Source organism: Zootoca vivipara, chromosome 14 (assembly GCF_963506605.1).
Source record: "Zootoca vivipara chromosome 14, rZooViv1.1, whole genome shotgun sequence".
Taxonomy (NCBI): domain Eukaryota; kingdom Metazoa; phylum Chordata; class Lepidosauria; order Squamata; family Lacertidae; genus Zootoca; species Zootoca vivipara.
The window spans coordinates 7,056,857-7,074,958 of NC_083289.1; the positions used below are offsets into that span (position 1 = coordinate 7,056,857).

At 49.3% G+C, this 18,102-nt stretch overlaps 2 protein-coding genes across 4 annotated transcripts in view; both read left to right on the forward strand.

Moving 5' to 3' along the window:
- The window catches only part of RFX7 (regulatory factor X7), a 45,606-nt gene extending 39,793 nt beyond the window's left edge, over positions 1–5,813 (forward strand). For both annotated transcript variants that reach the window (XM_035130916.2, XM_035130917.2), the window contains one exon: positions 159–5,813. In XM_035130916.2, coding sequence (XP_034986807.2) covers positions 159–3,527 — 3,369 coding nt within the window. In that variant the 3' untranslated portion in view covers positions 3,528–5,813. The remainder of the gene's footprint in view (positions 1–158) is intronic.
- Positions 5,814–10,052: 4,239 nt separating this feature from the next.
- Positions 10,053–18,102, forward strand: part of NEDD4 (NEDD4 E3 ubiquitin protein ligase) — a 48,709-nt gene continuing 40,659 nt past the window's right edge. Inside the window, exon 1 of one of the 2 annotated variants that reach the window (XM_035130940.2) lies at positions 10,053–10,239. In XM_035130940.2, coding sequence (XP_034986831.1) covers positions 10,159–10,239 — 81 coding nt within the window. In that variant the 5' untranslated portion in view covers positions 10,053–10,158. The remainder of the gene's footprint in view (positions 10,240–18,102) is intronic. The other variant, XM_060282816.1, reaches the window with a different exon arrangement.

The window sequence follows — 18,102 nt, forward strand, 5'->3', positions numbered from 1 at the left end:
GGAGATTGTGGGGTGGAGGGCGGTGTCAAACAGGAAGTAGTGGAAGTGGACAGGAAGGAGACTTGCCTTCTGTAGATCAAATTTGATCTGTTTAGTTTTGCTGGGTGACTGGTTTTATAAAAGGAGTAACTGGAACCTTTTCCCCCCTCCCCCAACAGGTGCCGAGGACCCGGCAGTTGGTGACGTCGCCTAGTCCTGTGGGCTCAGCCGATGGCAAAGTTCTCCCACTCAACGTCCAAGTGGTCACCCAGCATATGCAGTCGGTCAAGCAGTCACCAAAGACCCCCCAGAATGTTCCCGCCAGCCCTGTTGGTGATCGTTCTGCCAGGCACCGGTACCCTCAGATCCTGCCCAAGCCTGCCAACACCAGTGCCCTCACCATCCGATCCCCAACAACAGTGCTGTTCACAAGCAGCCCCATCAAGACCGTTGTCCCTGCTCAGCACATGAACGTGGTGAAAATGACCACCATCTCCCTGGCTCCGAGCAGCAGCAACACCGGCAGCACGCCGGTCAAGCACACGCCTTCAGTTGTCAGCGCTTCCGGAGCAGCCGAAGAGCTGAGGACTGTCCCGCAGATTCAGAATGGGTCCGTCGTTTCGCTTCAGTCTCCAGGGCCCAAAGCTGGTGGCAGCGGAGGAGCAGCAGGAGGAGGCTTGGCTCCCTCTGCATCTTCAGTAGAGGTCAAAATGGAGCCAGAGGCAGCCCTGGACGAGACAGTGCTGCGGTGCCAAGAGAACTCAGACGCCTCTAAAGTTGCAAAGGTTGCTCTGAGCACCTCAGTTGGGCAGCAGAGGAAAGGTGAAGCAGAACTGTGGAAAGGTCAAGCTGAGGAGCTCCGCGGAGAAGGGAAATGTGCCCAGGGCTGTGACCCGAGAGCTGAAGAGGCAGGAAGGAAAAGCCTTGCCCAGCCCACTGAATCCCGCCCTGTTCCCACATTGGAGATCAATCCTGGCACGGTCACTCCCTCGGTTGCCATGCAGACCTTCTCTGCCACCAGCATCCCTGTGCCTCCCGGTGGTGACAAAGTGTGTGCTAAAAGCCCAAGGAAGCGGCTGCCGTCTGCCTTTACAGACTCCCAGGGCCCCCCAGTCAAGAAGCTCTCTGTGGGGCAGGTCTCTGCAGCCAGCACAGAAGCCCCAAAAGTGGGAGGTGTGAAGAAAGTGCAGCAGAGAGTGGTGGCTGTGGCCAAGAGCGAAGGGGCTGCAACACTTGTGCAGGTGCCTGGCAAGGTGACCATCAAAGTCCATTCGGTGCCCAGCAGCTTAGTGACCGCTTGCCCCCTGGACGCCGACCTTGTTCTTGGCTCCAGCGATTCCACTTCAGGGCAGCAGCTGGCAGACTCCTCTTCAGACATCAAAGTGAAGTTGGAAGGGAACGTGTTTGTCTTAGAAAGCAGTTCTCAGCCCAGTGACGGCTTTAGCCCCAACATATGGCAGCATCTTGCAAAGAGCTCCGATTTCGTCCCTCTGAACTGCGAGCAGCAGTCACTGCAGGAGGATGTCAATGTTATGGCTCTAGCGGAACACGCTGGTGGCTCGGAGGCCTTGCCGAAGTCTGTCTGGGAGCCAGTGCACTTTGAAGAGCTCCAGCAGGCAGCTGCCTACGGCCAGCAGGTGCAGAGCCAGGGGCCAGAGCCCTCTCTGGAGCAGCAGCTGCAATCACAGGTGCCAAGCCAGTTAGCTTTGCAGCCGGAGCTCAAGGAGTTTGAGGATGCTGCCTCGCAGTCCAACGAGAACTTCTTCTCCTTCGACGACGACCTGACCCAGGACAGCATTGTGGAGGAGCTGGTGCTCATGGAGGAGCAGATGTCCATGAACAGCTCTCACCTGTACGGAAGCTCCCTGGGCATGACCCTCCAGAGCCAGGGGGCGGCCCAGGGGGCATCCCTGTCCTCTCACACGAGCAGCGCCCACTTCTACCACCCGATCCACAACAGCGGCACCCCTGTCCACACCCCAACTCCCACGCCCACCCCAACACCTACACCCACGCCCACTCCGACGTCCGAACTTATTGCGGGATCGCAGGGCGTGTCGCGAGAGAGCCCCTGCTCCAGGATGGCTCAGACGACGCCCGTCGACAGTGCCCTGGGGAGCAGCCGGCACACACCAATCGGCACACCCCATTCCAACTGCAGCAGCAGCGTCCCGCCGAGCCCCGTGGAATGCAGGAACCCCTTTGCCTTCACGCCCATCAGCTCCAGCATGGCCTACCATGATGCTAGCATCATCTCCAGCAGCCCTGTCAAGCCCATGCAGCGGCCCATGGCCACGCACCCTGACAAAACCAAGCTGGAGTGGATGAATGCCGGGTACAGTGGAGTGAGCAACCCACCCGTCTCCAGCCATGCGATCCTCCCGAGCTACCAGGAGCTGGTGGAAGACCGCTTCAGGAAGCCCCATGCCTTTGCCGTTCCCGGCCAGTCCTACCAGTCTCAGCCGCGGCACCACGACGCCCATTTTGGTCGCGTGACTCCTGTTTCTCCCATCAGCAGCGCTGGCAGCAAGCAGGAGGGCTTCGCTGTGCCTGCACCCCTCGATGGCAAAGGGGCGGGTTCCTCCCATAACAGCAGCTTCAGGTGCCGGAGCGTCAGCCCTGCCGTCCACCGCCAGCGCAATCTCAGTGGGAGCACCGCTTGCCCTGCTGGCAATGTGCTGCGCTCCAGCACGGCGACAGCCGCGACCGCAGCGCCCTTCGGCAGCCCCGTCACCCCTGAAGTCCACAACGCGTTCAGCACCGTCCACGCGGACGCGAGTGCCAGCAGCCTTGCGCAGAGGAGCCAGTCAGTCCCCTTGACCGTCATGATGCAGACGGCTTTCCCGCCTCCTCAGAATCAGGCAAATTCTAAGAAGATAACAAACGTCTTGCTGAACAAGCTCGATTCGGATAACGATGATGCAGTGAGGGGCCTGGGAATCAACAACATGCCTTCCAACTATACAGCCAGGATGAACCTGACCCAGATTTTAGAAACTTCCTCTTCTACGTTTCCGAGTGCCAACGGCCAGAACGTGCTCAGCCCCAGCCCTTCGGTTTTCGAATTCCAAACACCAAGTTACCTCACGAAGAGCAGCAGCGCCGATCACAACCCTTTTGCTCCTGCAGATAACCAAGCACAATCGGAGCCTCTGGAGGAGGAGGAGGAGCAGCAGCAGCAGCAACAACAAGAGCTGGATTTCAGCAGCACCGTGAAAGACTTCCTGGATGAGGGCAGCCTCCAGAGTAGCCAGCAGCTGGCCAACCAGGTGGCTTCTGATCTCAGCAATGTGGCCTCTGTCTTCTCCAACGACATCAGGTTGGGTTCTGAGCTCTCGGGCAGCATTAATGATTTGAACACGCTGGACGCAAACCTGCTCTTTGACCCGGCTCACCAGCAGGGCCAGGACGATGAAGCAACACTGGAAGAATTAAAGAACGACCCCTTGTTCCAGCAGATCTGCAACGAGTCCATTAACTCAATGACTTCGGCAGGTTTCGATTGGATGGAGAGCAAGGACCATCCTGCTGTTGAAATGTTGGGTTGAATCTTTTTCATAAAAAAAAGATAAAAAAATTAAATAAATATATGTAATATGATGTATGTAGCACACTGTATCTAAAAGACAGACACACTCTTTGTATTTGTCTTAATGGAAGTGCCTCCCTGCAGCAGAAACATTGACTATGACTTAATTGTGGCATTTTTACGAAACAAAAAAAAAAAACACCCAACAACCCACACCTTTGCTCCACCAGCTGCTCTATTCTTCAGCAGGGAATATTCAGTCTTACCCATTTTAAAGACTTTTCTGAAGGATACAGCCTGATCCAGAGCCAGTATTAGATTTTAAAATTTTTACTTATCGAACAGCATTTTTTTTTGCTGTTGCAAAAGAAAAAAGGTGGCCGGGGAGGTTCCAAGAGTGTAGTGAGTCTAAAATGCAAAGGAAAGGGGCTCAGCAGCTCCACAAGCAGTGTTACCTGGCTGCTGCTCCCTCTGTGCATTTCAGTCAGTGCCGCCCTGAGTCCCTTGTAGGGCTGCTGTTCTCTGGGTTACCAAGCAAGCTGCACTGGAAGGAGTGGAGGCCACGCAGCAACCGTGTTCCTCGGATGGAGGGGGCTACGTGCACTTGGGTGTGGACACGGGGCCCTTGCACATGCTGGTGCATCCCTTGCACACATCTGTGAGGAGCGAGCCTGCAGAGGAAACGGGAAGCGGTCCAGGAGGCAAGAGTTCCCTGTGTATATCAGCACAGGTTGCTTGATTGGGTGATGAACTTTAAATGGCTGCTTCCCAAAGGTTCTGGGCTCACTATCACCTCCTATGTTTCATTGCTGTTAGAGAACCACAGATGGGGGGGGGGTCCCCAGCTGTGGATAATGGCGGAGGAAGACTTGGGTAAAAACTGACCATACAGCTTAGAAGGCGGATGGTGTGAGAACGCTATACTTAGACACCAATACAACTTAAAATGACAATAAAGGGCTAAAATGGGGAGTGACAGATAGGAACTATCAAGGAATGAGAAAGAAGCACTAAAATTTTATTGGAAAGTGTGTGGGGGTGTGTGTGTGTGCTTAACCGCCTTTAGTTGCTTGAAAATCTCAGCTTAAAAATCTATCTGTTTTTATTGGTTTTAATATCCTTGAGAGGAAATGTAATTCTGAGCCTTGAGACATCATAAGACTTCATTCCGTTCTGTTTCCTATTTATTTATCAGAATTGGAGCAACCTGAAGTTAAGGTGGAAATGGCCCCAACCCATCCATTCTCACTTGTAAACAACATTTGGGGTGCAGAAAAGCAGTTGCCTCTTCGCTGATGTGCTCTTTCCTGAGAAGCTGATAGAAAGAACAATTTTCATAGAGCCATAAGTGCTACCAGATGCCATGGGGTACAAACATGCCATGGGGTGTATGTCAGAAGTTACCCTACGCAAACCCAATGGAAGTGAATGGAGAAAGATGCATAGGTTTCTTGGTGCCCCATTTCCGCCTGTTGCAAGCGGATGCGCCCAGCAGGAGCTGCCTGGGGAGTGTGGCCATTGCCTTTCAAAGGGCTGTGAAGAGAAAACAGACAGCCATTAGCCAGCTGGGGCCTTACTCAGGCAGAAGGATCTGTGCCAGAACTGTGACTTCACCTGGGAAACCTTTTGCCAGATCCATTGTCCAAGGCTGCAGGATGCTGTTCCCTGGGCGCTTGTGCTGTGTTTGCTTCCTCTTGTAACATGGGCTGATCATTTTGCACCTGCCAAAACCCAAGTAAAGTGTCAGGGCCAGAATATCACTGGGAAGGAGAGAAAGAGAGAGGAGCCGTTGCAAATGGCTGCCCATGAGACAAAGCAAGCAAAAAAACGCACCAGCCAGTCATGGCAGGCTTTTGAGACTACCAGCTGGTCAGACGTAGATTGTGCCCTGATTGTTGGCACATGTAGGGCAGTTCCAGAGCGAAAGGTTTCAGGGCAGCAGTTCTGGTTAATGTGCTCGTGGGGAGGAAGTTTTCCCAGTGTTGTTGTGCCTCTTTGCATTCAAGTTGCTGGAATCCAGGCCTCGTGACAATATTCATTTCAGGCCCCACAAAAATGTTGCCCGTGTGGGGTTGCCAGAGTCTTACTCCATGTACGTGAGCCATAGCCAGCCCCTTTGGAGTCTGTGGGGTGGGGGGCAGGGAGCAAGGGCCATGGGGAGTTTCCTGGCTCCTTGTGTGTGCCTGGAGTTAAGGCAGCAGTATATAGAAAAGTTGGCTTTGGAGGCGAGGGCAAAGCAGCAACTACTCACCTGGGTACCCCAGAGGATTCCACAGCACATGCACCCAGTGTATTGTGGTGTTTTTTTTAAAGAGAGAAATCCAATTTCTGCATGTTTTTGGTTGCAATTTTTAAGATTTGTGTGCGCACACGTGTTTTTCATTAAATTAAAAAAAAAAATCTGGAAGTACAAAGAAACCAAACGAGATTTCCCCTTTCCATCTGGGTTTTGTCCTGGGTGGCAGGATAGCTGTGTGTGTGTTTGTGCGTCTGTTCTCACATCACAGGCCCTTAAAGGAGGCATGCTGGCATATATTTTGAGCACTCCTTGGCAGAGAGGGATGCCTCCTCCGCCCCTGCCCAGGCATTGTTGCTGTCCAGATTGAGGTTCCCATTGGGTTCTCTGCCCCCCTCCAGGAGCGGCACTTCTTGGTTTGTCCCTAGGTGTTGGTGATGAAGGTGCAGCAACCTGGGGGTGGGGGTGGTGCATGCGCTTCTCACCTTCATCGTCCCTCTAATGCTCCTGATTGGCCAGCAGGGAGCTCTTGCCCACATCCAGATGATTTGGGAGTGGAGCACTTTTTTGACCGTTAACCCAAAATGTGTTGAATACATTGTAGATACAGGTTTGAGCATGGATTGTAATGTAGATACAAGCTACAGATTGCTGAATTGAAATCAATTTTAAATGTGAGACTTTCAAACTATCATGTGACCACTATCATTTTGTCTCGCCCACCCCCATCCTAAAAATATAAATAAAAGAAAGGTCTGTTACCTTAATTTTGAAACGCCACTGGTAAATTGGACTGAAGCGATAATTCTCCTTTACCTTCATTTGGTCACTCCAGTAGGAATTCTGCGATAACTTAAAAGTGAATTGAATGGAAGTTAGGTTTGCAAGGAGGGCCTGAGGAGCCAAAACTTTTTCACACACGCTTCATGGTGCTAGACCCAAAATGGGGTTTTGTGTATTGTTGGCTTGTGTTGTTTTGCGGTTTCCTCCTTGTGTTTGGGGTTGTAATGGGCAGCTTGCTGGACGCCTCCCTCTTCCTGGTGCTCGCAACTCCTTCGCTCTCTGCCTGCAGACAAGTCCCTGCTTCACACCAAAGTGTGCCATCTCCGGGGGAGGAGAAGCCCCCTTCTGCCAGATAAGACCCCTCCGTAACAATGATAATTTTAGTTGTGCGGAGGGTCGCTCTCCTTGGCTAAAGGCGAATGAACTTGCACCCCCATGTACAGTATTGCCAAGAATATATTTTGGATTTGGCTGGCCAGCCTGTTGGGCTGTGTGGGGTTCAGCTATTGCACTAAGGCTTCTGTTGAACTGTGGCAGGCACATTCCTTAGGATAAATGCAACAAATTTGACGGCCCACAGATTATAAAAAAGAGAGAAAAACAATTACTACAGAAAACTTTTTAAATGTGTTTCATTATTAAAAGGCAAAATGTCATGCAAATGACAGGTAACTTGTCTTATGTAGCAATGTGCATTGATCTCAATGAGATGTTTCTATTTCTTATTCTCTTACGTGAGAATCTTACAGCAGGAAGAAAAAAATGAACTGTTTTGTTTGCCTCACCATGTTAATACATGACCACCTGATGTGCATGCGTGTTCTCTTGACTTACCTTGTACAGTGCTAGGTAGACTCTTGTAACCCACTCTTTTTTCATTATTATTATTTTTGCGCTGTATTAGATCTGGGTCTGTGCTAACCAGACAAGCATAGCTGAATCACCAGTTAGTTACTTCTTTTTTTTATGTTTACTAATTCTGCTTAGTTATTGTTAAATACGTTACTTTCTCATTATCTTTATTGCTCTGGTGTTGGGGGGGAAAACCCTTTTGGCATAATTTTTTTCATGAGAATTCATGAAGTAAAGAATTTGCAAATAATTGCAATAAGCACTGACTTTTGAACTGAAAAAGAAGGAAATTGTTTCTTGGGCAGTGCAGCATCTGAAGTTTATATAAAGTCCTGTACTATACTTTTGTGCTTTCTATAAGGAAAGAAGAAAAAAACACCCTCTCTACCTTTTCATCTAGTGCACAGATTCTTCTCTTTCTCTCCCCCACCCCCGGTGTTTTGTTGTCTGTTGTACCTGCTGAAATGACAGTAGTTGGATATTGCAGTAGCATTTCAGTTGATTTTTTATTGAAAGTGCTCAAAATTTGTTTTTTTTAATGTTTTCAGAAACAATAAAACATTTTATATTAAGCCAGACTTGAGGAGCAATTTATTACGGGGACACGGGTGTTAAGAAACGCTACAGGGGAGGGTGTCTCTCTCTGTAATGTGTGGGCAAGGGTGTATGCAAGACCTCTACAAGCCCCATGGAAACAAGCATTAAATGTGATAAACAAGACTGGTTCACATTCACAGGTTGCTTTGGAGCACTAAAACTGCTTTGCCTATGATGCGGAACGTATGAAGCTGGTTTAGACCCAGTCAGACAGCTGATTGATCGAGCTCACCGTTGCCTACACCTGATGGGCAGTAGCTCCCCAGGGTTTGGGTGGAAGTCTCTCCCAGCCCCACCTAGAGATGCAAGGGATTGATTTTGAGGCCTTCTGCATGCAGATTACAGTATATGCTCAGCTACTAAGCGGAGGCAATTCCAAAAATATGGTTATTAATTGGGGGAGGGGTATGGACTGTCCAAAGACTGGAAACTGGAAAACCCACTTTGCACAGTCACACCTCAATATCTTCCTTAGCTGGTGAGACAGTTAACGGGGACTGTGCCACATGATGGACCAAGCAGTGCCAGATGGCAGAATAGGCCCCATGACAACGGATCAAAATAATACAGATTTGATATTGAAAGAAAATTACAAAAATGTATTAGGAGATAATTTGTGAGCACCCCCCCCCCCCGATTTCAACTGCCTAGGGGCCTCCAAGGGATTTAAACTGGCACTGGGACCAGGAAACCAAATTCTGCAGCCAACCAAGAAGCTCACTGAGCGACCTTGGGATCAGTCACTCTCAATCTCAATCTACCTCACAGGCTTTAGTTAACACCACTGTCGAGGCAGAGCCATATCTGCCTCTTTGGAGGTACAAGGCTAGGATAGAAAAGTAAACACCCTTTGAAAAATTATGTGGGAAACTACTGTATTTTTCCTGTGCATAAGACTAGGTTTCCCCCCTAAAAAACAATGTCAAAAATTAGGGGGTGTCTTATACATGGATAGTGCCAAGTGTGGACTGGCGATTGGTTGTCGCGAGCAGGGGGTGCGTCATATAGATGGAAAAATACTGTACATATTTTAAGAGGTTTTCACCCTGCACTTTGGTGGGAAAAGCTCTCAAAACCAGTAGTGAGAGAGTTGCGGCCCTCGGGCTTGCAATCCAAAGCACCTTCAATCTTTTCTGACCTGGGAACCATTTTTTCATGGGCACCCATTTATTTGTATGGTGACAGACAGTGCTGCTGCTGTGACCCACCTCAGAGCAGACCAGGACCCAGTAGTTGAAGACCAGTGAAAGACCAGGAAAATGAAGGAAGGGGAGTGTGGCGTAATGGTTAGTGTGTGGGACCTGGGAGACCAGAGTTTGAATCCCCACTCAGCCATGAAGCTCACTGGGTGACCTTGGGCCATTCCCTGCCCCTCAGCCTAACACCCAAACCTACCTCACAGGGTTGTTGTGAGGATGACATGGGGGCGGGGAATCATGTGCACCACCTTGAACCACTTGGAACAAAAATGTGATATCTAAATGTAATAAAGTTGCATCTGTTCCTCACGACCCAACCAGGATGGAAACCGAGGAGGAGAGCTGCTGGTGCGAGCTGCCCTTGGCTGCAAGATAAGTCACTGCGCCATTGTTATTACTATTTATTAAACTTATTAAGATACCCTTGGTTTTTCTCCCCCCCCCCCCGCCCAAAAGCAACTCAAGGACAAACAAACAATAAAACCAGCATAAAACAAAGCACACAAAAATCCGAAAGCGCACTCAATCTTTTTTTAAAGGCCAGATTAAAGCTTCCCACCCACATAACCAGAAGCTCAAAGGCCCGTTCGGAAGTCGGGCAAAAAGAGGACGGAAACGTGATGAGTCTGACTAGAACTCGCCGGCCACGCCCACTTGTGGCTCCTCCTCCAGAACTCGGTCTGGCTCCTCCCTACCCCGCGCTGAGGGGGGGAAAGCCAGTGAGGCGGGCGGGGTTGTTGTTAACACGAGCGGAGGCGAGGTGGGAGGGCGCCAGTTCGCCGTGCTCCAATCCCCTTGAGTTTCCCGCGGTAGCTGAGGGCGGCGCGAAGGTCCCATTGGCTGCGGGGCGAGCGGCCCGGCTTATCTGGGCGTGGCCAAAGGAGGGGGGGAAAGCTGGGCTCGGCCGACTGTCGCTCATCTTGCCAGTCCGTCAGTCAGGCGAAGAAGCTGAGGGATTCCGGTGGCCTTGTGCTCTCAGGGCCATGGCCGCCGCCGCCGCCGCCGCCTCCTTTTCGCCGGGGAATGTGCTAGGGCTGCCGGAGGGCGATGGTGCTGCTGCAGAGGTGAGCCTGCGCTGGGCCGGCCTGAGGGCTGCTTCTTCCTCCTCCTCCTCCTCCTGCCTCGAAGGGTGGCGGGGGCGGCGGCCCCTGCGCCTTCATCGTCGGCGTCGCCGTGGTCCTGCTTGTCCGGCCCAGGGCGGCTCCCTCTCAGTTCCCCCGCCGCCGACTTTGCTCGGGCGCCCCCTGGTGGCGAGGACGGGGAGGCGGCAAATGGACCCATTTCACGGCTGGGGCAAAGGGAGGCCGGCCGAACCTTGGGCTGGGGGCGGCCAGGGGGGGGCGGAGGCAGGGAGTGGGGATTAGCACCCAGGTTTCCTCCTCCCCTCCTGCTTTTCTCCTCCCTTCCCAACCCCTCTTCTTCCTCTTCTCTTCATTCCCCCTTTTGATATGGGGTGGTGTACTGGTTCAAGAGGGGATTTGGGGGGGGGGCTGGGAAGGTTAATACAATGTTTCTTAAACTTAGGTATCGAGCTCTTGTTGAACTACACCTCCCTTCATCCCTAATCACAATCGTCCTTAGCTAGCAGGACCAGTGGTCAGGAATGATGGGAGTTGTAGTCCAACAACAGCTGGAGACCCAAGTTTGAGAAACATTGGAGTATGTATGTAAGTGTGTGTCTTGCTTCACACCAGACGAGAGGCTGTGGGGCAGTACTGGGGAGCACTGTGTGTCCCCCATGGCTGGTTGTGGAGACTTGGGCCAGAGAAAGGCCTCTTCTTTTGCATCTTGTCCCGTGTGGGCAGAGGCAAGGTGTGGGGCAAAAAGAAGTGCTGAGAGCATCCACTCCCATGCAATGGGGCCTTAAGTCTCCTCCCAATGTGTCATCTGTCTGCAGCCACTGGCAATCTTTAAAAGTCGATCAGGGGAACTGTGAGTGGCGTTTCACTTTTCTTTTTTTATTAAAGAGGTTTTAATAGGAGCCCTATTCAGAAGTAAATTCAACTGCAGAATTTCTCAGCCATGAAAGTCCATGCCCTGGAGACTTTATTAATTCCTCTCTCTGATAACTGATTTCCCCATCTCCCAGGTTTCGACCTGGCTTAAAAATTGAGAGTCCCTATCTCTGTTGCTTCCTCTTTTCCCCTGCTTATCCTCCGCTGACATGTGAGTTTGGTTATGCGGGTTCCAGAACAAGTGATCAGGTGAAACTGCTAGCTAGGACAAACTCTGAGTGGTGGCAGCAGCAGCCACTCTTTCCCATCACAGGAAATGCCCAAGAATACATGCATAAAGTTCTAGCTTCAAAGCATACTTGTCACTTGTACCTTTGAGTAGGTACACGTTAGGGCTGGGCAATAATCTGGTTTTCAGCATCGTGATATATTGCCAGCGAAACACCACGATATATAAATATATCACAATGTCTGAAATAAGGATGAAACTATGTAGAGCAGAGCTTTCCAAACTCTGTGTTGTAACACGTTAGTGTGTCAGTTGCAGTGTGTAGGTGTGCCGTGCAAATGCTGCCCATGCTCTTCCCGGCCCTGGAAAGGGGTTAGTTTAACCTCCGGTTTGCTAGTAAAACTAAATTACTATGTCACAAAATGATGTATGTCTAAAAAGTATGTCACCATCATGAAAAGTTTTGAAACCTCTGATGTAGAGGTACATGTGCTTTCTGTAGAGTTGTGGTTCTCATCTTCTCGCAATTGTGAGGCCTACAGTTGCAAGCCAGGTAGAACTGCCTTGGAGTGGGCCCACAACGCAGCGGGGTGAGCACCTGTTTTTCATGCAATGGCATCTCTGGTGTAAAAGATCTGGGGATATTTTGGAGAGCTGCTGCCCATTGGAAGAAGCAGTACTGTGATGGTGTGAGCTGGTCTAGGGTGGCTTCATCTGTGACTTGCTTTTGTTTGAATATACATTTTGAAGTTAAGTAATATCCCTTGCAGTCCATAGAGGTTAGCTGCTTGTGGTTGTAGCGGCCCATATTTGGAATTCTTTGCCTTGAGGGCCACGTTCATCTGTTAAACCTATCGCATATGGGTGGCGCTGTGGTCTAAACCAATCAGAAGGTCAGCAGTTTGAATCCCCGCGACGGGGTGAGCTCCCATTGCTTGGTCCCAGCTCCTGCCAACCTAGCAGTTCGAAAGCACATGAAAGTGCAAGTAGATAAATAGGTACCGCTAAGGCGGGAAGATAAACGGCGTTTCTGTGCTGGTTTGCCAGAAGCGGCTTAATCATGCTGGCCACATGACCCGGAAGCTGTACGCCGGCTCCCTCGGCCAATAAAGCGAGATGAGTGTCGCAACCCCAGAGTCGTCCGTGACTGGACCTAATGGTCAGGGGTCCCGTTTCCTTTATGATAGCTTCAGGAACACAGAAACGGTGTGTGTGTGTTAAAATTGCACTCTGATAAGTACTGGTACTTCTAAGAATTCATGTTTGCCTAAAGCAATGGTGGCCAAACTTGTCCCTCCAGCTGTTTTTGGACTACAACTCCCATCATCCCTAGCTAACAGGACCAGCGGTCAGGGATGATGGGAACTGTAGTCCCAAAACAGCTGGAGGGCCAAATTTGGCCGCCACTGGTCTAAAGGAAGGAAAATGTTAAGCCTGCAGTCCACACATACTGCCGTCGAAGATAACCTTATTTAAAGGTTAAAGAAAGGAACGCTGTGATCACTAAAAGTCAGCATGGGTTTCTGAAAAATAGGTCATGTCAGACTAATCTGATCTCATTTTTTGACAGAATTACAAGCCTGGTACGGTAGATGAAGGGAATGCTGTAGATATAGCCTATCTTGATTTCAGCAAGGCCTTTGACAAGGTGCCCCATGATATTCTTGTAAAGAAGCTGGTAAAATGCGGGCTACCATTCAATGGATTTGTAACTGGCTGACTGACCAAACCCGAAGGGTGCTCATCAATGGCTCCTCTTCATCCTGGAGAGAAGTGACTAGTAGGGTGTCACAGGGTTCTGTCTTGGGCCCAGTCTTATTCAACATCTTTATCAATGACTCGGATGATGAGCTTGAGGGCATCCTGAGCAAGTTTGCAGATGACACTAAATTGGGAGGGGTGGTTAATACCCCAGAGGACAGGATCACACTTCAAAATGACCTTAACAGATTAGACAACTGGGCCAAAGCAAACAAGATGAATTTTGACAGGGAGAAATGTAAAGTACTACACTTGGGCAAAAAAAATAATGAAAGGCACAAATACAGGATGGGTGACACCTGGCTTGAGAGCAGTACATGTAAAAAGGATCTAGGAGTCTTGGTAGACCACAATCTTGACATGAGTCAACAGTGTGATGCAGCAGCTAAAGAAGCCAATGCAATTCTGGGCTGCATCAATAGGAGTATAGCACCTAGATCAAGGGAAGTAATAGTACCACTGTATTCCGCTCTGGTCAGACCTCACCTGGAATACTGTGTCCAGTTCTGGGCACCACAATTCAAGAAGGATACTGACAAGCTGGAATGTGTCCAGTTCTGGGCACCACAGTTCAAGAAGGATACTGACAAGCTGGAACGTGTCCAGAGGAGGGCAACCAAAATGGTCAAAGGCCTGGAAACAATGCCTTATGAGGAACGGCTTAGGGAGCTGGGTATGTTTAGCCCGGAGAAGAGAAGATTAAGGGGTGATATGATAGCCATGTTCAAATATATAAAAGGATGTCATATGGAAGAGGGTGAAAGGTTGTTTTCTGCTGCTCCAGAGAAGCGGACACAGAGCGATGGATTCAAGCTACAAGAAAGAAGATTCCACCTAAACATTAGGAGGAACTTACTGACAGTAAGAGCTGTTCGGCAGTAGAATTTGCTGCCAAGGAGTGTGGTGGAGTCTCCTTCTATGGAGGTCTTTAAGTGGAGGCTTGACAGCCATCTGTCAGGATGCTTTGATGGTGTTTCCTGCTTGGCAGGGGGTTGGACTGGATGGCCCTTGTGGTCTCTTCCAACTCTACCTTGTGATTCTATGAAATGAATGGATATTACTTCTAGTTCAACAAGGTTAACATCCTGCTAAAATGATATGGACCTCAAAGCCCAGGGCTATTTGGAGGAAGGATGAGACTAGAGTGGATGAATCTGCCAATTCTGGTTTCTCATTTTGTTCAATCTTAAGTTTAGTTTGCTATGTTTCCACATCAGTTTGCAAACCTTGAAAAAGAAACCCCACAGGAAAATGTTATGCATTATTCCTAAATACACACATTTTTGCACAGCCTTTGCGTACAATATTCATTTTTGCAGGCTGCTTTCCCAAACATTTTGTATGTAATTTTTACTCAGACACACTTCTGAGCACCAATTTTTATAGCACATTATTTGCAGAGCATGTTTTAGCTGAAAAGCTATAGTGCATCATTGGAAGAAGTGCGACTTTTGAAGAATCCATTTTGGTTTGGAAAGTACTAAGTCAGTAAAAATTATCTACTATCTGCAGATGAAATACATAGGATAAGATAAACAGGTTGTTCCATGCTGCACTGGAGCAGCATGGCTGGAGAAAACAGTAAGGGGTCCTTACTGTATTGATACATGGCCCAAAACCAGTTTAAAGTTCAGATTGTGATAACGATTCTGAGTCAGAATTTCTGAGCTGGCAATGTATCGTGGATTCCGCTCACCCCTGTGGCTGCTTCAAACACCATGCATTTTTTTCCCTCGGGGTTGCCATTGTTTCAAGCATGGCCTCCTCAGCTCTCCTCACCATCTGCACCCAATCCAAATAACTTTATTGTACTAGCCATTGGCCATGACAAATCTGAATCAAAAATAAATACAAGCAAAAGGGGTGTTGGGTCCTGCAAGGCTGCCTGATGTTCACCCACTCCCTCCTTCACTGCCAAGCTGTTGGCCTCAGGAGCCTGAAAAGGTCTGGAGGGGGGGGGCTGCCCCCAGCCATGCCTGTGCCTACCTGTTGTGTGCGCTTACCTGGCCGCCTGCCAGCACCTTCGCTTACTTTTCCGGCTGAGCAAACGGGCTGCATCCTTCCTCCTTGCACCAGGTACTTGGAAGTAACGGCTTGGCCGCGTCCTGTGAGCCTCTGCTGGTAGGAGCAGCGCTGTCTCCTCTCCCTCACCATCGGGACTATGTGGTTGATTGGCGGCAGCGGTCACCAGAGATGGGAACTGGACTGTGGTGATAAAGAGGAATGGCGTAGCCTCTGGTGCCTTGCATAGAGGATGGCTCACAGTAGTTGCGAGCTACAGGTAGGTAGCCGTGTTGGTCTGATGTAGTTGAAACGAAATTTAAAAATTCCTTCCAGTAGCACCTAAGAGACCAACTAAGTTTGTCATTGGTATGAGCTTTCGTGTGCATGCACACTAAAGCTCATACCAGTAGTTGCGAGCGTTGCTGTGAGCTGGGCAGGCTCTGGGGAGAGGCTGTGGCTCTTCATTTGTGTGTGTGGTGGCATATGGTGTCTCGCCTGATGCACTCTGCCCAAGGCAGCACCATCCACCTAGCCTTGCCATGTAGTGGCAGAACCTGTGCATGGTGTCACTGTGTTTAGGGCTAAGCGTTGTATCCTTCAAAACTGCTTTGAATTATTAGAATCATAGAATCATAGAGTTGGAAGAGACCACAAGGGCCATCCAGTCCAACCCCCTGCCATGCAGGAAACACCATCAAAGCATTCCTGACAGATGGCTGTCAACATCCAGGAATCCATACTGGGCTGCTTCTTGCTCCAAACCTTATTTCCTCTTTCCTCCCTATTTCAGACAATGTGATATATCAGTATATCATGGTGTTTGGCTGGTGATATATCACAATGGTGAAAAACTGATATCGCCCATTTTAATTTATTTGTCTGGTAGACAGCTTTACATTTCAAGGTAAATCTCTTAAGCAGTCCACATATTTCAAAATAAATAAGTATAAAAATACAGTGCAACTTTAACATTCAGCTAATAATAGTCATCACTTCCACATTTTTAGTAGTGTAATTAAGCAACAAAAACAATGTACGTAAATAAAATCCCACAAAATCAAATTCTATACAAACTACCAAACAGCACCAAATACAACATACTGTACAGTATTGTCGGGATTGTTGTGACTACTCCCGAGTAAAGACGCTCCACTCCGTTCTGTCTTTAAGGGTTTTATTGTGCATACTATTTACAGTGCAGATATAGCAGAAAACATGACCTAGTCACTCGCAGAATCCGGCAATGGCGCCCTTCTGCTTCGGGGCCAGCATAAAAGCTTGCGTTTGGGCGCGCGCCGTAAGCAGCTATGCTCCCTCTTCCACTTGTTGGCTAGGGCAGTGCAGGGGCTCTGATACCTCGCTGAGCCTTCCCTCCTCCATTCTGCTCCACTCCGCATTCCCCCGCCTGACCCGCTGCTCCCTCTCTCGCTGGGCGAAGTGCTGGTCAGGTTGATGGGGGGAGGCTCTCTGTAGGAAGTCCCCCTGACCTTTCTTCTAGAAAATATCTAGGTAGTTCAAAAAGAAAAGCAAATTTGCATATAACCATGTTGTCACCCCAGTGGCTCAGCTATTCTCCTGAAACCCAACATATCACTCCATCCACTAAATTCTCACTTCAATAAAATATATTAATAAGCAAACAATGATTATGTATAGAAATATAGGTTTGCTGAATAAGAACAATCCAATGACAGGAGACCTCCCCCAACCGTTTCATCTCTCATCTGATGCAGTACAAAACCTCATCACCTCTCTGCTGGGAAGATTAACCTCTTCTCCACCAGCAGACCTTCACCCAACGTTTTCGATGGGTTTGGCCGGAGGAGTCCTAGGCTGTTTCATGGACATGCTCTTTTTATGTGGTGCACTATATTTCTTTACCTTGTTTTACTAGGTTCCTAAGGTGGGAGGGTAGTGCATCTTAGAGTCCTGGCCATCCCTCTCCCCCCCAGCCCCACCTCTTACCTAAAACTTTTACAGTGCTACCTTAACTTATGAAGGCGATCTGTTCCGCGGCGCTCTTCGGAAGTCGAAGTGTCCATTTTGCGCATGCGCAAAGCGTGATTTTGCACAGACCATGCGTGCCGCTTCTGTGCATGCACAGACTGCGTGCGGGGCGAAAATACTTCCAGGTTAGCGGACTTTGGAAGTTGAAACCTTCGGAAGTCGAGGCATTCGTAAGTCGAGGTACCACTGTAGTTCATATCCAGTTTCTGAAATGTGTAGTAGAGGCGAAGTTGGCTTTGTGACTGCCGCCTGCTGGACAAGGGACCAACCAAGCATAGCTTGAGGATTTCTATCTTACACTAACACACTTCCATTCATCCTGTGCCTAGAAAGCAGGAGTCTGATTGGTTTTGTCTTTGCCCCGCCTGCTTTTCCCTTGGAAACCCATGCTTAAGCATTAAACTGGAGCAAGCATCAATCTGGAGAAAACCCGGTTTGAATTTGCTTCAATTCTGCAGTAAATAACAGGTTTTTCTGGTGGAAAATGGTGGAGCAAGCAAAGGTGTGGATGACCCCTCAGTAGAGCAGCTCCTAAACAGAATCCCCAAACCCACAAGAAGACCTCCTTTCATTCTGCCCCATTTCCTCCTATCTTGCAAAATACTCTACCGGGGAACTTTATGCTGCTTCCTCAAAAAAGACTTACAATAAATCTTCCTCTCTGTGCTTTGCTTTGTAATAGCCTTTCTCATCCTTGTGTTTGCCAGATGTTTTGGACTTCTGCTCCTAGCAGCCTAATCCTGCATGCCTTATACACCCCTCCCCACACTATATTGCTTTTTGCACATACTCTACAAATCCTGCTCTTGCACCTTCCATATGGTAGAAATCCTGGCACCCTGAACTAGAGGCCCCGGAGCCCCTGGCTTAAAGGCAAAAGCTAGAAAATGCTTTGCCCTGCTGTCTTCTTCTGTCAGGGCTCCTACCATTTATCCCTAATGCTGCTTAAATAGCGTCCTTTATTTCCTGTG